Genomic DNA, 18,237 nt, shown 5'->3' on the forward strand with positions numbered 1-18,237 from the left:
TCATCTTGAGTTACAATGCTACTGATGGAGTACCAGATGAATTCTTTTGGTTGTATTTAATTGAGCCATTCATCCAATTTCAATGTGTGGTTGTCAGGAATAAAATGCAATTTCTCCTTGATTTTTGAAGAATTTGTTATATTCGACTTTGGGGAGGTATGTGCTTGCCACAGCAAGTGTCTGGAGGGCAGAGAGGGCAGCGGACACCTCTCAGGAGTCTGTTCTTCCACCATGTGAGTTCTAGAGATTGAACTCAGGTCATCAGGCTTGCCTGCAAGCTTCTACTTCTATTTTAAAATTCAATTTGTTTGCTAAGAAAAAAGGTCATAAGGAAGGGCTCGTTGGGATAATATATATGAGGACATCACAGCCATTAAGGCAGACTAGGCTGCTCGTTTGAATTAAACTCTATTTCCTATGCCTTGATTTTGTGTTTAACATGAAAACTGTTTGGGTTTTATGCCAATGTCCACAAAATGGGACCATTATCCTGATCCGTGCGGGCTCTCATGCTGCATGAGAGGGAGGGATGTGTGCTTCGGACCAGAAAAGCATGAGAAAGCCCCTTAGAGAATCCATTGCCATCCCAGGCCCGTGTATCTCAAAGCTGGAACACTGGCCTTGCATGCAAGAGGGCCTGGATTTCACCCAAAGTGCCACCGAATAAATAAACTCCCAAGGCGCCATGTTAGCTATCTTTACCATGCAAGCTACCACAAATTCATTTCTGCCTTATATAGAAGTTCCCCTCATCTCTGGGTTCTTCTTCAAAAAACGCATCCTGGAACTTTGCGTAAGACATAAGGTAACCTGCCTCTTGTATTTTTATGTGTTTTAGAATTCCTTCTCTGACGCGTTCTTGCCTCCTGTGAGTTGCTACCCAACCAACGGCAACAATGAAGCTCTTCAAGTTCCTTGCAACGATGGTCTTCTTCTCCACGTTCTGCAGCTTCTCGGAGCAAAATCAGGTGGATGTGCTGTGCTCGACCGATTGGTTCATGGTCACAGTCCACCCCTTCTTGCTGAATAATGATGTGTTCGTCCACTTTTATGAGGTGCATTTGGGCCTGGGATGTCCTCCCAACCAAGTTCACCCCCACTTCTACGAGTTTACCTACCGCGTGACGGAATGTGGCATCCGCGTCAAGGCCGTTTCTCCAGATGTGGTTATCTACAGCTCGGAGATTCACTATGCTTCCAAGACCTCATCATCTAGATATGTGATCCCTGTGTCGTGTGCTGCCCCTCGACGATCCCCGTGGCTCACCAAGCCCTACTCCACGAAAGCTGGAAACAATAACAACGCCGCGACCCCGAAGAATGAGACGTCCTACCACGTGTTCAGCTTGCCAGAGCCGAGCCCGCAAGTTAACTGCAGCTGTCCACCTTCTGTCTTCCAGCAGAAGAGCATGTAAGGCCCACGTCAGGGACAGAGTCTTCGGAGGCCCATCTTGTGTAGTCGTCTAACACCACTGACTACTTCTGGGACTCGCGTGTTCACTCAAATGGCATGAGAAAACCCATGTAGTGCCCAGATTTGGAGGTTTCTGAAAGACCTGTTCCTAGAATTAGGATATAGCATTTTCTACTGCCAGTCAGATAAATGCCATTATGGCTTTTTAAGAAGAATTTGGTGAAGGGCCGATTGATATATAGCTGATTATGCCTTCCTTTTTTATTTTTACTATTTTTGTATCTTTTAAAAAAATAATAAAATTCTGATGGCACAAAAGTATCAGTTGGATGGTTTTGCTTCGTAAACACATATCTCACTTTATCTGTGGGCCAGGAGTTAATGTACATGGTTTGCCGCCATCAGTGCCTTGGTTTTTCTCTCTAGGATGATTTCCCACCCCTTCAGGTTCCTCTCCAAAGCCTTTCCCAGGAGAATCTCTTCCCCTCTAGCTCCACTTCCCGTCTTCTGTTTACCACCAACGAGCTTAGCGCTAAGTCTGCCTCGTTTGATCTCCAGCTCTACCACTTTTTATGTACAGAACGGATAAGCTGGCTATCTTCAAGTCTCCAGTGATTCTGGGAAGCAGACAAGTCACGTTCCAATGGTCCCAGGCTAGGTTCCCAAGGCTGAGCTGCATCATCAGCTTTCCAGTACTTTGATAAAAAAAAAAAAAAAGCCCTCCCATCCCCAACATATAAACTGTCAGAAAGCAGCCCCAAAGTGTGGCTGTCCGTTAGCTTTCTCAAAGGCTTGGAGCAACAAGAGGAAGTGAATAACTTAACTATTTATTATGCAGTGAAGTTACATGCAGACCAGGCTCTGGATACCAAGGAAATAGTAGCAAGAAGAAAGGGACTCTGAAATTGAGGTCACGTAGCTAGTAAGCAAATAAGTAAATAAAGATAAATTCAGATAGTGACAAATGCTATGAAGAACTTCAAAGACGGTGACATGGGAAACTGGGGAGGGACCAGGCCTCTGAGGTCCTGCCCTTTGAACTATGACTTAGATGGGAAGGCAGGGAAAATCTGGGGAGAAAATATTCCAGATAGTAGAAACATCTCATTTAACCCTCACCACAACCTTAAAAAAGAAGAGCTCTTATCACACACACCCTTTTTAAAAAATAAGAAAACTCGACTTGGCAGAGGCAGGAGGATGGCTACAAGTTCACACTAATATGATCTACATAGTGAGACTATCTCTCGCACACACACGGGGTAAGGAAGTTGAGGCATGCATGATTAAGAAAGCAGTTCCTAGTAAGAATCAGACTCTTAAAAAACATCATGCTGGACATCATAAGCATAAAGTTCTTATTTGTCAATAAAAATTGCTGTTTAAAGAGGAAACTAATGTTTAGGAGAGATGGCTTGGTGTTTAAACCACTTGCTGCTTTTCCAGAAGATCCAAGTTCAGTTCCCAGCTCCCATATCAGGCAATTCATGACCATTTATAACTTGAGTTCCAGGAGATCCAAATTGTCTAGCTCTGTTGGCACCGACACACACATGCCTACCCTCATGCACACACACACACATCTACACATAATTAAATATATTAAAATAAATCTTGAACTAAAAAGGACACAATGTTTTAGCACAATTTTTCTCATTAATGAAGGTGAAATGCTTTAGCAGACAAGTAAGTACTTGAAAGGAAATCATCAAGGGAAAAGATTCAACTATGGTCGTTAAAGAACCAGATTCATCTCAGTATCTCTAGTCCTTTCTGATAAAGTGCCAGGTAGCAATCCCTGGAAGCAAGATATGGATGCAACAAATGTTTACTGCAGTTATCTGATATGTCAATCACTACATTAGGTCTTGGGAACTCAATCTCATGTGATAGAGGCACGGAAAGATGCCTGCAGAGTTGGAGGCTTCAAAGGCTATTCAAGGCCAGAGGATGGATCTGCACAAAGATATGAGGACCAGAGCTGCGGTCATTGGAGAAAGGGCCAGTAGTCTGTTCCAATATAGTGGAGGCAGGGCAAAGGGGCCGATGATGATAAGAAACGATGAAATTGGGAGGGAGGGAGGGAGGGAGAGAGAGAGAGGTCAAAGATGACAGAAGTGACCACAGAATGATGTGTGGAAAGATTGAGAAGAAAGCCAGATCAGTCACCAGGGCAACAGATAAAAACCAAGATAGAGTAAGCCTGCAATTCATGAAATTGAAGACCACTGAGGAGGATCTTACATGAAAGTTCGCTTTGTTGAATTAATATGAAGGAGATGGCCATTTTAGGTAAAGAGAATGCCAAAAAAGAAACGTGCAAAGAGACCTGCCTCTCCCTTCCCAGCAGCTATGGGTGGGGCTTGGTGAGGCCCACCCTGCTTCCTGCTGGAGTTTTAGCTGTCTTGATCTTGTCTGATAGACGCAGCCCCAGCTGCTGTGTGGGTTATGATGTGCAACGTCCCCCCCTGCTCCAGTGGATGGCCCTACCCGCACACTTACTGGCATCCCTAAATGGACTCATGGGTTAAAAAAAAAATAGTCTATGAGTTTGAAGTGAAAAGTTCTGAGGAGGTATGGGAGACACTGGGAGGAGGCAGGAGGAGTAGCTTTTATTTAAAAACGTATCATACACATGCATAAAATTCTCAAATATTCAAAAATTCAAAAAGAAAAACATGCACGCAAAGAACTGCTGATTGGTAATCATACCTTACATGCTTGACAACACAATATCATCCAGCAATGCCTTTAGTCAGTAATAAGGACTGAGATATGGCCCTGGAAGAGCACAAAGCTAGCCTAACTATTGAGTCACACCGCCAAGCCCTAGAGCCTGAGTGATACACCACTCCGAAAGAATGTTTTCATTCTTTATTGCAGTAGTGCTCAGTTCATTTTTAAGGTACCATGATTTCTAAAACCCCATAGCATAGTGTTCACCATGTTTGTAATGATAGCAAGAAATGCTTGGTTGCCATTAAGGAAACGGGCAGGTATACATTTCAATTTCTAGAAAAACCCAAAGTGTCTGCACCATGTTTTTTAGAATAATTGCCTGTCAGATCTTTAAACGTTAGAGCTGTACTGAGATGTTTCACCCATATAGGGGGACTCAGAGTAATGTCCAGTTGTTTTGTTGCTGGGCCAAGGATGCAACTCACTAGTACAATGCACGCATAGTGTGTGCAAGGCCCTGGGCTCAGTCTCCCAGCACGGTACCAGTGAACCATATTTCTAAAATATTGTTTATTTATTCTTTGACCAAACCATATTTTAATTGTTTAAAGTGCATGTGTATATGCACACACACACACATATATGCTAAGGGCAAAGAAAAGTCTTATTAAGTTTAGTGTATAAGCTATTTTTATTTAGTATGTATGTGTGCCTGTATGCTGTGTGTCTGTGTGTGTGTACATGTGTGTCAAGGCATGTGTATGGAAATCAGAGAACAATGTTATGAAGTCACTCTCTCCTTCCATCATGTGGGTTCTGGGGATTGTACTCAAGTCCTCGGTTTTGGTAGCAAGAGCCTTTACTCCCTGAACCACGTCATTGGCCCTATAACCCATTTCTGAGGTGTATCTAAATACTCCTGTTTCTCTTTCCCTCAACCAATAATGAAAATCTGGTCAAATGTTAGCTTAAACTGTTCACACACACACACACACACACACACACACACACATGCGCACGCACGCACACACCTCATTTTAAAAGTATGTTATCACAAAATGAATGTTTATTGTAAGACAACAGCTAAACTCTACAAAAGGCCTATTGCTTCTAATTAGTGTTAATCCCTATGAGAGATTTCTACAATGTCCTGTTTAAACTCTAATTATAGCTGGATCTTCTCAAAGAGAGAAGGAGAGTTTCAGTTCTGTGATTTTTCTATGACTCTTTCAACAAATGATGTGAAATTTTAGCTTCTAAACTCACTTTAGCTATACAATTACCAAAACTGTTGCATTAATGAATTTATCACTGGATAATGAATTACCCCCAAATACCAAAAAGCCCTTATTGTCTTCCTGATGGCGGGAGTCAGGAATCTGGGTAAGACTTAGCCAGGTGCCCTGGCTCCGGGTCTCTGAGAGAGCTGTAGGACATAGGTGCAGCCATATTAACCCTTGCCCAGAGCTGCAGAATGTGCCTTCAGGATCACTCAAGAGGTTGCTGGCAGGAGAGCCTATCTGTAAGCTGTCCAAGAGGCCTCCGGTTTCCTCACAAGCCAGTTAAAGAAAAAGAGAGAAGTGGGGAGAGAGAAGGGAGGGGAAGAGGATGGGAAGGCAGGAGGGCCATGTTGGAATTCACTTTCCAATCTCAGGACATCCTGTAATTTCTGCCATATTCTACCTATCAAAGGAGTCTCTAGATCAGTAGTTCTCAACCTGAGGGTTGCGACCCCCAACTGCCATCTGTGAAAACACAGATATTTACATTACAAATTCAGAAGAGCAACACAATTACAGTTATGGAATAGCAATGAAAATAATTTCCTGGTGATGGGATGGGGGTCACCACAACATGAGGAGCTGTATTAAAGGGTCCAAGTATTAGGGAGAATGAGAACCACTGCTCTAGGCCGGGCAGCGGTGGCGCATGCCTTTGATCCCAGCACTCGGGAGGCAGAGACAGACAAATCTCTGTGAGTTCGAAGCCAACCTAAAAATATAGACAAACCCTACTCAAAAAGAAAAAACTGCACTGGAGGGGAGTGGGGGGAGAGCGACTGGGGGAGTGGGAGAAATAGGGAGGAGGGGAGGAAGTGAAAATTTTGAATGGTATTATTTATAAAGCAATAAAAAATAAATAAGGAAAAACTCCTCTAGAGTCTATACACATGCTAGGGGAGGGAATACACACAGTGGGGTATGGGGAGAATACACAGAGTGGGGCTATGGGGAGAATACACACAGTGGGGTTATGGGGAGAATACACAGAGTGGAGCTATGGGGAGAATACACACAGTGGGGCTATCAGAGGGAATACACACAGTGGGGCTATCAGGGGGCGGGGCTACTGGAAATCATCATACAGGCCACTGCCATAGCCTCCATCTGATTACATTGGCAAACTACACAGATGTAACATTCCTCAATTGATTCATGTATTCATGGAAACACAGCCCTCTTCAATTTAGTCACATAAACAGATATGTCAACAAATTGACGGGGTGCAAAGCACATGCTCCCACACTGCAGCACCTTTGCCTTAGTTACTTATGCTTTCCTTGGGGGGGGGAGGGGATAAGTCCCACAAGCTGCAAAAGTCACAAGATCAACTGAGGATTGGTAAAAACCCTGCCCCAGGAAGCCTCTATTTACTTTGTAAAAAGACATTGGTCTTCATTTTAAATCAAATGAAAAGTGTAAAATAGAAATCAAGCTTCATAAAATGGCATTGGATAGACATACTCAGCTTGTTTCGAATTTTACCCACAACGTTATATATAAATTGAACAGTCTTCTTCTAGGGACCTAGGGCTGGAACTCAGTGGTATAGAACTTGCCCTGGAACCAATCTTTTGCACTACAAAACACAAACCAAAAGCATCTTCAAACGCAATTCTCATCAAGCAATCAATTGGGGCGGGGCGTTGAGACAGGGCTTCTCTCTGTAGCTCTCCCTGGCTGTCCTAGAACTTGGTCTGTAGACAAGGCTGGCCTGGATCTGCTGCCTCTTCTCCCTGAGAGCTGGGATTAAAGCCTTTGGCCACCACAGCCAGCATGGTTTTCAGCGGTGCGCACGACTACTCTGCTAGTATGCGCACAAACTAGAAAGCATACAGATAATTCTAAAGAATGTGCTAGAATTTAGTGGACATTGAACATTTTCTTTCTGTACACCAATCAGTTACTTGCATATTCCAGCAAGTTCTGACTTAAGATGGCACATGCATATATTCTTTTCAGATGGATTACTTTTTTTATGTTTTTAAGACAGAGTTTCTTTGTGTAGCCCTGGCTGTCCGGAAACTCACTCTGTAGACCAGGCTGGCCTTGAACTCAGAGATTCCTCTGCCTCTGCCTCTGCCTCTGCCTCCCAGGATTAAAGGTGTGTGCCACCACCATCCAGTGGGCTAATCATCTAAATTAATTCAGGTTCAAATGATTAGTGATCAGGTCCAATCTCCAACTGTACCTGCGGACTACACATTCTCCAACTCAAGCAGCGATTACTTTTAGTATTGTTCACCTTTCCTTAAATGATGGAGTAAACCAACTGTTTACATTGCACTGAGACTGAGTTGGGGAAAGGGCAGAGAGGGAGGAACAATATTATGAGCAAGGAAAGAGATACCTTGAAAGAGGGAGCCATTGTGGGGTTAGTGAGAAACCAGGCACTAGGGAAACTCCCAGGAAACCACAAGGATGACGCCTGCTAAGAATCTAAGCAATAGTGGAGAGGGTGCCTGAACTGGCCTTCCCCTGTAATCAGAATGACGACTACCTTAATTGTCATCATAGAACCGTCATCCAGCAACTGATGGAAGCAGATGCAGAGATCCAGAGCTAAGCACTGGGCCGAGCTCCTGGAGTCCAGTCATAGAGAGGGAGGAACAATATTATGAGCAAAGGGGCCAAGACCATGATGGGGATACCCACAGAAACAGCTGACTCGAGCTAGTGGGAGCTCACTGACCCAGGACTGACACTGAGGAGCCAGCCTAAGACCAAATTAGGCCCTCTGCGTGTGGGTGACAGTTGAGTGGCATGGGCAGTCTGTGGGGCCACTAGCAGGGGAACCAGTATTTATCCCTAGTGCATGAATGGGCTTTTTGGAACCCATTCCCTGTGGAGGGATACCTCGCTCAGCCTAGATACATGAGGGAGGGCTTGGTCCTACCTCAAGTGATGGGTCAGACTTTGTTGACTCCCTATGGGCGGCCTCACCCTCTCTGAGGAGTGGATGGGGGTGAGGTGGGGAGAAAGTGGAAGGAGTGGGAGGATGGGAAGGAGAGGGAACTGGGATTGGCTTGTAAAATAAGATTGTTTGAAAAATGAAGAAGAAGAAGAAGAAGAAGAAGAAGAAGAAGAAGAAGAAGAAGAAGAAGAAGAAGAAGAAGGCAGTGAGATGGCTCAGCAACAAAGGCACTTGCTACCTGACCATCTGAGTTCGAAGCCTGGGACTCAAGGAATAGGAGTACTCCACAAAGTTGTTCTCACGTGTGCACCACATACCCATACATTCATAGTGAGTAAATAAATATCATTTTGGAAGAAAAATTATAATTTGGAGATTAATTTAAGTCTTCAGGAGGATGTACATAAGCCATATGCAAAATCTATGCCATGAGAATGGCATCTATATCGACCAGAACATGTAAAGGTTTTGCGATCAGTGAGGGGTGGAGTGCTAGAACCAGTCCCCTATGGCTACCAAAGGATGGTTCTAACATGTTTGTGTATCTTTATGTTCGTGTGTGTGTGTGTGTGTGTGTGTGTGTTAAATATTTGTGTATTTCCCCACATTACGCAGTAGCTAAGGTTGAGAGACTGGGACGGCCCTTGGCTTACTGATTTATATTTGTGTTCAAACCTTGCTCCCCATTGCTTCCTATTTCATGCTTTACTTTCGTTCTTATACCATTCGTGCCCATCTTCTTCAGACATTGGTGATGCCATGCACAGCTTACCTGAAGACCCATGCATGAAACCAAAAAATTTCATGGCCTTATTAGCTGAGAGGGGCTGCCATGCATGGCAGAGATGTGCTCAAAGGAGGGCAGAAGGTACCAGAAGAGGAGTGGCAGGTGTGCCCACTACCTTGTGTTTGCCAGCATTTGTTTGTACCTGTTCTCAGACAGGCAAAGGGGGAATAGCTCCAAATCTGAGAGACAAATGCTAATTTTATATGTAAAGATGTTTTACATATGAAACTTGACAGTTATGCAGAAATCCAGCCATTCGAATGCACCCATGTTCTACAGTTACTGGGAGGAATACTGAAATCACCCAAAATGTGGCTGATGCTGTTTTAACTTTGTCATACATACCGTACTAATATAAATTATTTGCTTTTCAAGGTACTTTAACATTCTTTTTCTTTTAGCCAAATAATCTAATTATGTGTAGCTGTGTTTTGTAGTTCATGCCTGTGAATCCCATAATTAGGAGGATTATGAGTTCAAGATCAGCCTGAGCTATATAGGAAGATCTTGTCTAAAAATATGAAAAGCAAAAATATTTTAAGCTCTTTATACAACTTCAACACAAATACATCATTTGAAAAACATTCAGAGGCTGAGCAAGGGGTGTTCTTGAAAGATTGGAGACAACCTGGACAACACAGTGAGTTCAGAGCACCCTGGCCTACAATATAATACTCAGTCACAGAAGAACAAAAAAAGTCTATTTTTTAAATGATGTCCATCATTCTATTTTCTTTGTAAAATTTCCATTTGTTTGTTTTAATTTATTTGTATAGAGGACTTCTAGTGTGCCTCAGTTTACGTGTAGAGATCACAGGACGTTTCTCTGGTGTCAGTTCTGTCTGTCCTGTCTGGTGGGTTAGAGAGAAAATTCAGGTCCTCAGTTGGTAGCAAGTGACTTTACACTCTCAGCCACCTCGCTTACCCCATCTGGTTTTTTAAACTTCATTTGCATGACAAAACTCAGGGAAAACTAGAGTAGGGAACAAAGAGAAATTGCAGCCCACCTCACAGGGGCAGTAGTTTAAGGACAAACTGATGTAGCAATAAGCTTCCTTGTCATTTCTTTCTTTTTCTGTCTTTTTCTGTTTTTTCAATTGATTTTTATTGAGCTCTACATTTTTCTCTGCTCCGCTCCCTTCCTCTCCCCTCCACTTCAACCCTCCCCTAAGGTCCCCATGCTCCCAATTTTCTCAGGAGATCTTGTCTTTTTCTGCTTCCCATGTAGAACTGTGTGAGTTTCTCATAGTGTTCTATTTGTTGTCTAAGTTCTCTGGGATTGTGTTTTGTAGCCTGGTTTTCTTTGCTTTATGTTTAAAAACCACCTATGAGTGAGTACATGTGATAATTGTCTTTCTGTGTCTGGGTTATCTCACTCAAAATAATGTTTTCTAGCTCCATATATTTTCCTGCAAAATTCAAGATGTCATTATTTTTTTTCTGCTGTGTAGTACTCTATTGTGTAAATGTACCACATTTTCCTTAACCATTCTTCGGTCTAGGGGCATTTAGGTTGTTTCCAGGATCTGGCTATGACAAACAATGCTGCTATGAACATAGTTGAGCACATGTCCTTGTGGCATGATTGAGCATCCTTTGGATATATACCCATAAGTGGTATTACTGGATCTTGAGGAAGGATGCTTCCTAATTTTCTGCGAAATCGCTACACTGACATTTAAAGGGGCTACACCATCATGTGTTCCCACCAGCAATGTAGGAGTGTTCCCTTTTCCCCATTAATTTATTACTTTCCAGCATAAGTTGTCATCAGTGTTTTTGATCTTGGCCATTCTTACAGGTATAAGATGGAATCTTAGAGTTGTTTTTGATTTGAATTTCTCTGATGACTAAGGATGTTCAACATTTCCTTAAGTGTCTTTCAGCCACTTTAGATTCCTCTGCTGAGAGTTCTCTGTTTAGGTCTGTACTCCATTTTTTATTGGATTATTTGTTCTTTTAATGACCAATTTCTTGGGTTCTTTGTATATTTTGGATATCAGACCTCTGTCTGATGTGGGGTTAGTGAAGATCTTTTTCCATTCTGTAGGCTGTCATTTTGTCTTGTTGACATTGTCCTTTGCTTTACTGAAGCTTTTCAGTTTCAGGAGGTCCCATTTATTAATTGTTTCTCTCAGTGTCTGTGCTGCTTGGGTTATACCTAGGAAGTGATCTCCTATGCCAATGCATCCAAGTGTACTTCCCACTTTCTCTTCTATAAGTTCAGTGTGGCTGGCTTTATGATGATGAGGTCTTTGATCTATTTGGACTTGAGTTTTGTGCATGTTGATAGATATGGGTCTATTTTCATTCATCTACATGTTGATATCCAGTTATGCCAGCACCATCTGTTAAATATGCTTTATTTTTTCCATTTGATATTTTTTTGCTTCTTTGTCAAAAATCAGATGTTCGAAGGTATATGGATTAATATCCAGGTCTTTGATTCTGTTCTATTGGTCCTCCTGTCTGTTCTTATGCCAATACCAAGCTGTTTTCAGTACTGTAGCTCTGTAGTAGAGTGTGAAGTCAGGGATTGTGATGCCTCCAGAAGTTCTATTATTGTACAGGATTGTTTTGACTATCCTGGGTTTTTTTTTCCTTTTCCCTGTGAAGTTGAGTACCATTCTTTCGAGGTCTGTGAAGAATTTTGCTGGGATTTTGATGCATTGCATTGAATCTGTAGATTGCTTTTGGTAAGACTGCCATTTTTACTATGTTAATTCTGCCTACCCAAGAGCATGGGAGATCTTTCCACTTTCTGGTGTCTTCTTCAATTTCTTTCTTCAAAGATTTATAGTTCATGTCATACAAATCTTCCACTTGTTTAGAGTTACTCTGAGATATGTAATGCTATTTGTGGCTATTATGAAGGGTGTTGTTTCTCTGATTTCTTCCCCAGCCCTTTTATCATCTGTGTATAGGAGGGTTACTGATTTTTTTTAAGTTAATCTTGTATCCTGCTACATTACTAAAAGTGTTTATGAGTTGTAGAAGTTCCTTGGTAGAAGTTTTTGATCAGTTATGTAAACTATCGTATCATCAGCAAACAGTGAGAGTTTGACTTCTTCTTTTCCGATTTGTATCCCCTTGATCTCCCTTTGGTGTCTTATTGCTCTAGCTAGGACCTCAAGAACTATATTGAATAGATACGGAGAGAGTGGACAACCTTGTCTTGTTCCTGATTTCAATGGGATCACTGGGAGTTTCTCTCCATTTAGTTTGATGTTGGCTGTTGGCTTGCTGTATATGGCTTTTATTATGATTAGGCATGTTCCTTGTATCCCTGCTCTCTCCAAGACCTTTATCATGAAGGGATGTTGTATTTTGTTGAAAGCTTTTTCGGCATCTAATGAGATGATCATGTGGCTTTTATTTTTCAGTTTGTTTATATGGTGGATTAAGTTGACAGATTTTCATATGTTGAACCATTCCTGCATCTCTGGGATGAAGCGGACTTTATCATGATGGATGATGGTTCTGATGTGTTCTTGGATTAGATTTGCCAGTATTTCACTTAGTATTTTTGCATCAATGTTCATGAGTGAAATTGGTCTGTAATTCTCTTTCTTAGTAATGTTTTTGTGTAGTTTGTGTATCAGGGTATTTGTAGCCTCATAAATAGAGTGTGGCAATGTTCCTTCTGTTTCTATTGTGTGGAACAATTTGAGCAGTATTAGTATTAGTTCTTCTTTGAAAGTCTTGTGGAATTCTGAGTTGAAACCATCAGGTCCTGGGCTTTTTTTTTTTTTTTTTTTTTAGCTGGGAGACTTTTGATGACTGTTTCTATTTCTTCAGCAGTTATAGGTTTGTTTAACTTGCTTATCTGGTCTTGATTTATTTTGGTAAGTGATATTTATCTGGAAAGTTGTCCATTTCCTTTTAGTTTTCCAATTTTGTAGAGTACAAGTTTTCGAAATATGACCTGATGATCTTCTGTATTTCCTCTTTGTCTGTTGTTATATCCCCCTTTTCATTTCTGATTTTGTTAATTTGGATATTCTCTCTCTCTCTGCCTTTTGGTTAGTTTGGATAAAGGTTTGTCTGTTTTGTTGATTTTCTCGAAGAACCAATAAATCAACTCTTTGTCTCAGTGATTCTTTGTTTTGTTTTCTTTGTTTCTATTTTGTTGATTTCAGATCTCAATTTGATTATTTCCTGCCGTCTAGTTCTCTTAAGTGAGTTTGCTTCTTTTTGTTCTAAAGTTTTTAAATGTTCTGTTAATTCACTAGTGTGGGATTTTTCCAGCTTCTTTATGTAGGCATTTAGTACTATGAACTTTCCTCTTAACACTGCTTTCATTGTGTTCCATAAATTTGGGTATGTTGTGTGGTCATTTTTATTGGATTTTAGGAAGTCTTTAATTTCTCCCTTTATTTCTTCCTTGACTCATTGATGATTCAGATGAGCATTGTTTAATTTCCATGTGTTTGTGGGCTTTCTGGAATTAGTATTGCTGTTGACTTCTAGTTTTAAGCCATGGTGATCTGATAAGATACATTGGGTTATTCCAATTTTTTGTATTTGTTGAGGTTTGTTTTGTTGCCGAGTATGTGGTCAATTTTTGAGGAAGTTCCATGAGGTTCTGAGAAGAAGGTATATTCTTTTCTGTTTGGATGGAATATTCTATAGATGTCTGTTAAGTCCATCTGAGTCATAACATCTATTAGTTCCCTTATTTCTCTGCTCATTTTTGTCTGATTGACCTGTCCAGTGGGGGGGAGGGGTGTTGAAATCTCCTACTATTAGTGTGTGAGGGTTTAATGTATGATTTAAGCTTTAGAAGTGTTTCTTTTACATATGAGGGTGCCCTTGTATTTGGGGCATAGATGTTTAGTATTGAGTTTCCTCTTGATGGATTTTTCCTGTGACTAATATGAAATGCCCTTCTTTGTCTTTTTTGATTGATTTTAGCTTGAAGTCTAGTTTGTTAGATATTAGGATAACTACCCCCACTTGTTTCTTAGGTCCATTTGATTAGAATATTTTTCCCAACCCTTTACTCTGAGATGATGTCTGTTTTTGAGGTTGAGATGTGTTTCTTGTATGCAGAAGAAGAATGGATTCTGGTTTCATATCCAGTCTGATAGCCTGTGCCTTTTTATAGGTGAGTTGAGTCCATTTATATTAAGGGATATTAATGACCAGTGATTGCTATCTCCTGTTAATTTAGTTTTCATTGTTGGTGATGTTAACTTTGCGTTTTCCCCTTCTTTGGGATTTGCTGCTATGAGACCATCAATTGTCTGTGTTTTTGTTGGTGTAGCCAACTTCTTTGGGTTGGAGTTTTCCTTCTAGTATTTTGTGTAGGGCTGGGGTTGTGGCTAGGTGTTGGTTAAATCTGGATTTGTCATGGAATATCTTGTTTTGTCCTTCTATGGAAATTGAAAGATTTACTGGGTATAGTAGTCTGGACTGGCATCCGTGGTCTCTTAATGTCTGCATAATGCTTGACCATGCCCTTCTGGCTTTCATTGTCTTCAGTGAGAAGTCTGGTGTAATTCTGATAGGTCTACCTTTATATGTTACTTGGCCTTTTTCCTTTGCAGCTCTTAATATCCTTTATTTACTTTGTATGTTTAGTGTTTTGATTATTATGTGGCAAGAGGACTTTTTTTTGGACCCAGTCTATTTGGTCTTCTGTAAGCTTCTTGTATTTTTAGTTTGGAAAAGTTTTCTTCTATGATTTTGTTAAATATATTTTCTGTGCTTTTGAGTTGACCTTCTTCTCCTTCTTCTATACCTATTCTTCTTAGATTTGGCCTTTTCATGTTGTCCCATAGTTCCTCGATATTTTGGGTTAAGCTTTTGTTAGATTTAAGGTTTTCTTTAACTGATGAGTCTATTTCCTTGATAGTATCTTCATCACTTGAGATTCTCTTTTCCTTCTCTTGTATTCTGCTGTTCATGCTTGCATTTGTGGTTCCTGATTGTTTTCTCATGATTTCTGTTTCTAATTCTCTCAGCTTGAGTTTTCTTTATTGTCTCTATTTCAGTTTTCAAGTCTTGAATAGTTTCTTTCACACATTTGATTGCTTTTTCTTGGTTTTCTTTAAGGGATTTGCTGATATCTTCCAATTTTTTGTTTGTCTTTTCCTCCATTTCTTTGAGGGAATTTCTCATTTTCTCTTTAAGAGTTTCAAACATTCTCCTGAAGTTATTTTTAGGTCATTTTTTTCTGCTTCATCTATATTTGGTTGTTCAAGTCTTGGTGTTGTAGAGTTTTTAGGTTTTACTGGTGTTGTGTTGCTCTTTGTGGTGTTACGTGTGTTCTTACCTTTTCCAGTCATCTTTTCCTCTAATAGGTGTGGTTGGGGCTGTCTGAGATTCTGTTAATCAGTCTTCTAGGTGCCAGTGAATCCAAAGCTCAGATGGATGTTCCTTGTGGTACAGTCAGTGCCACAGTTCTAGTTACCCTGTTATTTACTCTGTGTTCCTGGAGATAACTCAGCACTCCTGGGTTTTGCTCTGTTCCCTTGGAGTTTGCTATGTCAGACCTGTTTTTGCCTTTGACCTGTTTTTGTAAATCCTGATCTGGATCCACTTCTGCTGAGGTCTTTGGCTTGGAGTTGGTCCTGCAAAGGTCTCTGGCTCTGGTCTATTGCCTTGGAGTTCCCAGGCTCGAGTACACCCAGAATTGCAAAGGACCTGACTCAGGCCTACTCCCTCTGAGGTCCTAGACTCACTCCTGGACTAGCAGAGATCTCTGGTTCCTGCCTATTCCCTTTGATGTACCAGACCAACGTCCAAACCCACAAAGGTCCTGGCTCATGCCTACTCCCTCTGAGGTCCCAGACTCACACTCAGACCTGCAGAGATCTCTGGTTCCCATATACTCCCTTGGAGGTCCCAGATTCATGCCCAGCCTGGCAGAGGTCTGGCTCAAGGCTAGTTCCTCAGAAGTCCTAGGCCCACGCCCAGACCCACAGGGGTCCTGGCTTAGGTCTACTCCCTTGAAGGTCCCAGATTCATGTCCGAACCCTCAGCACCCTCAGCGGTCTCTGGCTCTGGCTCTGGCTCACTCCCTGAGCGGTTACTCCCCTGTACCCGTTCAGGTGGAGTTCGCTGTTGCAGTCCTGGTCCACCAGTGTCCCAAAACTCCCGAGTTATTTCTACACCAACTCCCTAGAATAATTTATAGACTACAATCAAAATACAGCAATCTCAGGACTGTGGATGTGGCCCGCTTGGCAAAGTGCTTGCCTGGCTTGTCATAGGAGACCTGAGTTTGATCCACAGCACCACATAAACCTAGGTGTGGTGGTGCATGCCTGTAAGTCCAGTCTTCTGGAGGTAGAGTCAGGAGAATCAGAAGTTCAAGACCATCTTCAATTACACAGAGAGTTCAAGGCTCTCCTGAGTCACATGAAACTCTGTCTCAATGAAGACAGCAACTGTATAAAACTCTTGTGTTTTTCTGAGTTCATTCTCATTTACACTTGGTGTTTAGTAATTCTTTTGTGGGGCTGGAAATTAAATCCACAGCCTTTCATGCCCTAGACAAGCACTCAACCACTGAACTACATCCTCAGGCCTTTGTATCTCAGTTCGTCAGCTTAGTCTTTGCTCCACTCTGAAAAAAATCACCCTCCAAAGATGATAGCCGTGCCCACACACTGAAGAAGGGAGGATATTCAGGTTAAATGGCAATTGCGTGGAAGATCCTGGCTCCCCAAGTTAGTGCCAATGTTGTTTTAACTTCATGAAAATATTTGATGACAATAACTTCAAACTGCCTGGGCAAACGAGCCCTGTCCATTTGGAAGCTGCGCCCCCACCAAAACCAGACTCAGTCCAGATAGTGAGTGAGTTCGTTCGTCTGTTCTTTCAAGCGCTGCCTGTTGAGTTGCTGGAGCCATTCCTTTTCCTTCTTTCTTTTGTTTTTCTTTTACCTCACATTTACCGGCATTGTAAAACATACCTTGGGTAAGTTCATTGGTTAACTTTAAAAATCAGTGAAAATCAAGGCCTAGTCAGGACTTGTGGCGGAGAGAAGGAAGGGTTGGAAGGAAGATAAAGGAAGAGGGTTGGGGAAGAGGGTTGGGGAGCAGGGGCCACCATCACTCAGCTACATTGTTGTCGCTATGATCAAATGTCCTGAGGAAAGGAATTCAAAGAGTGGGCTGAAGAGGTGACTAAATGGTTAAGACCGCAAAGACTGCTCTTCCAGCGAACCTCAGTTTGGTTTCCAGCACCCATATTAGGTGGCTCACTACTACAAGGAACTTCAGCTTCGGGGATCCAACACTTCTTCTGGTTTCTGAGGGCACTTAATACACACCTGGTATCCAATATATACACACATAGATAAAAATTAAAGACAGAAAGGGTTTGTTTTAGCTCGCAGTTCAACAGTACAGTTTATCATTTCCAGGGAGGAAAGTCGTGGGGGCAGGATCTTGAGGCTGCTCTTCCCGTCAGATCCACATTCAGGAAGCAGAGGGGCCGAGTGCTCACTCGTCAGCTCTTCTCCTCGACCCTTCAACCTAAGGCCCCAGCCCTCGGTATGGTCTTTCACACAGTTAAAACAGATCTTCCTGCTTTAAGGAACCTACTCTGGACAGGCCCTCTCAGAAGTGCTCAGGGGCTGACCTAATCTAGATAATTCCTCAGGGACGCGCCGCTGGCCTTGTGTCGTAGGTGACTGCAGAGCCTGTCAAGCTGACAAGTTACATTAAACAGGACATGGAGCGGGAAAACCCCAGCACATGGAGGAAGTTAACAGAGCTCTTGATACACGGGTCAGCAGAGCTAGGGTTTGCTCCTTTTTCTCTTTTCTAAGTAAAAGTTCATTTTTATGCAGGGCTGACCGAGATATTCCACACAAGATGGTGTGGCTTTTGCTATGTGTATGTCACAGGGTTGCCATTTAAGTTAGGTGAATTGGTTAAAAACCACTGTTGTGTGATAGCCCAACCCACCCTACACAAGGCCCTTGAAAGCCAAGTGTGATTTGCCTGAATGCAGGACATTCTCCAATTCTTTCATGAACAGCGGTCCTCGCCGAGCTAAGCCCATTTTCTTTTAGCTCTCCTCCACTACTGGGCCCCTGAAAAGACCTCCCCCCACCCCATTCCATCCAAATCTCCATTTCCCTACAAAGTCTGGCTTCAAACTTCCAAGTTCAAAGCACAGTGACGGCTTTTGAGGAGAAAGTTCAGAG

General features: G+C 42.0%; 1 protein-coding gene across 5 annotated transcripts in view; it reads left to right on the forward strand.

Annotated features, from left to right (window-relative positions):
- Window positions 1-1,735, forward strand: part of Plac1 (placenta enriched 1) — a 163,707-nt gene extending 161,972 nt beyond the window's left edge. For all 5 annotated transcript variants that reach the window (XM_050121677.1, XM_050121678.1, XM_050121679.1 and 2 more), the window contains one exon: window positions 839-1,735. In XM_050121677.1, the coding sequence (XP_049977634.1) occupies window positions 897-1,415 (519 nt within the window). In that variant the 5' untranslated portion in view covers window positions 839-896 and the 3' untranslated portion in view covers window positions 1,416-1,735. The remainder of the gene's footprint in view (window positions 1-838) is intronic.
- The last annotated feature ends 16,502 nt before the right edge of the window (window positions 1,736-18,237 follow it).

The sequence above is a fragment of the Alexandromys fortis genome, unplaced genomic scaffold (assembly GCF_014885135.2).
Source record: "Alexandromys fortis isolate MF-2015 unplaced genomic scaffold, M_Fortis_MF-2015_v1.1 scaffold_194, whole genome shotgun sequence".
Lineage (NCBI taxonomy): Eukaryota > Metazoa > Chordata > Mammalia > Rodentia > Cricetidae > Alexandromys > Alexandromys fortis.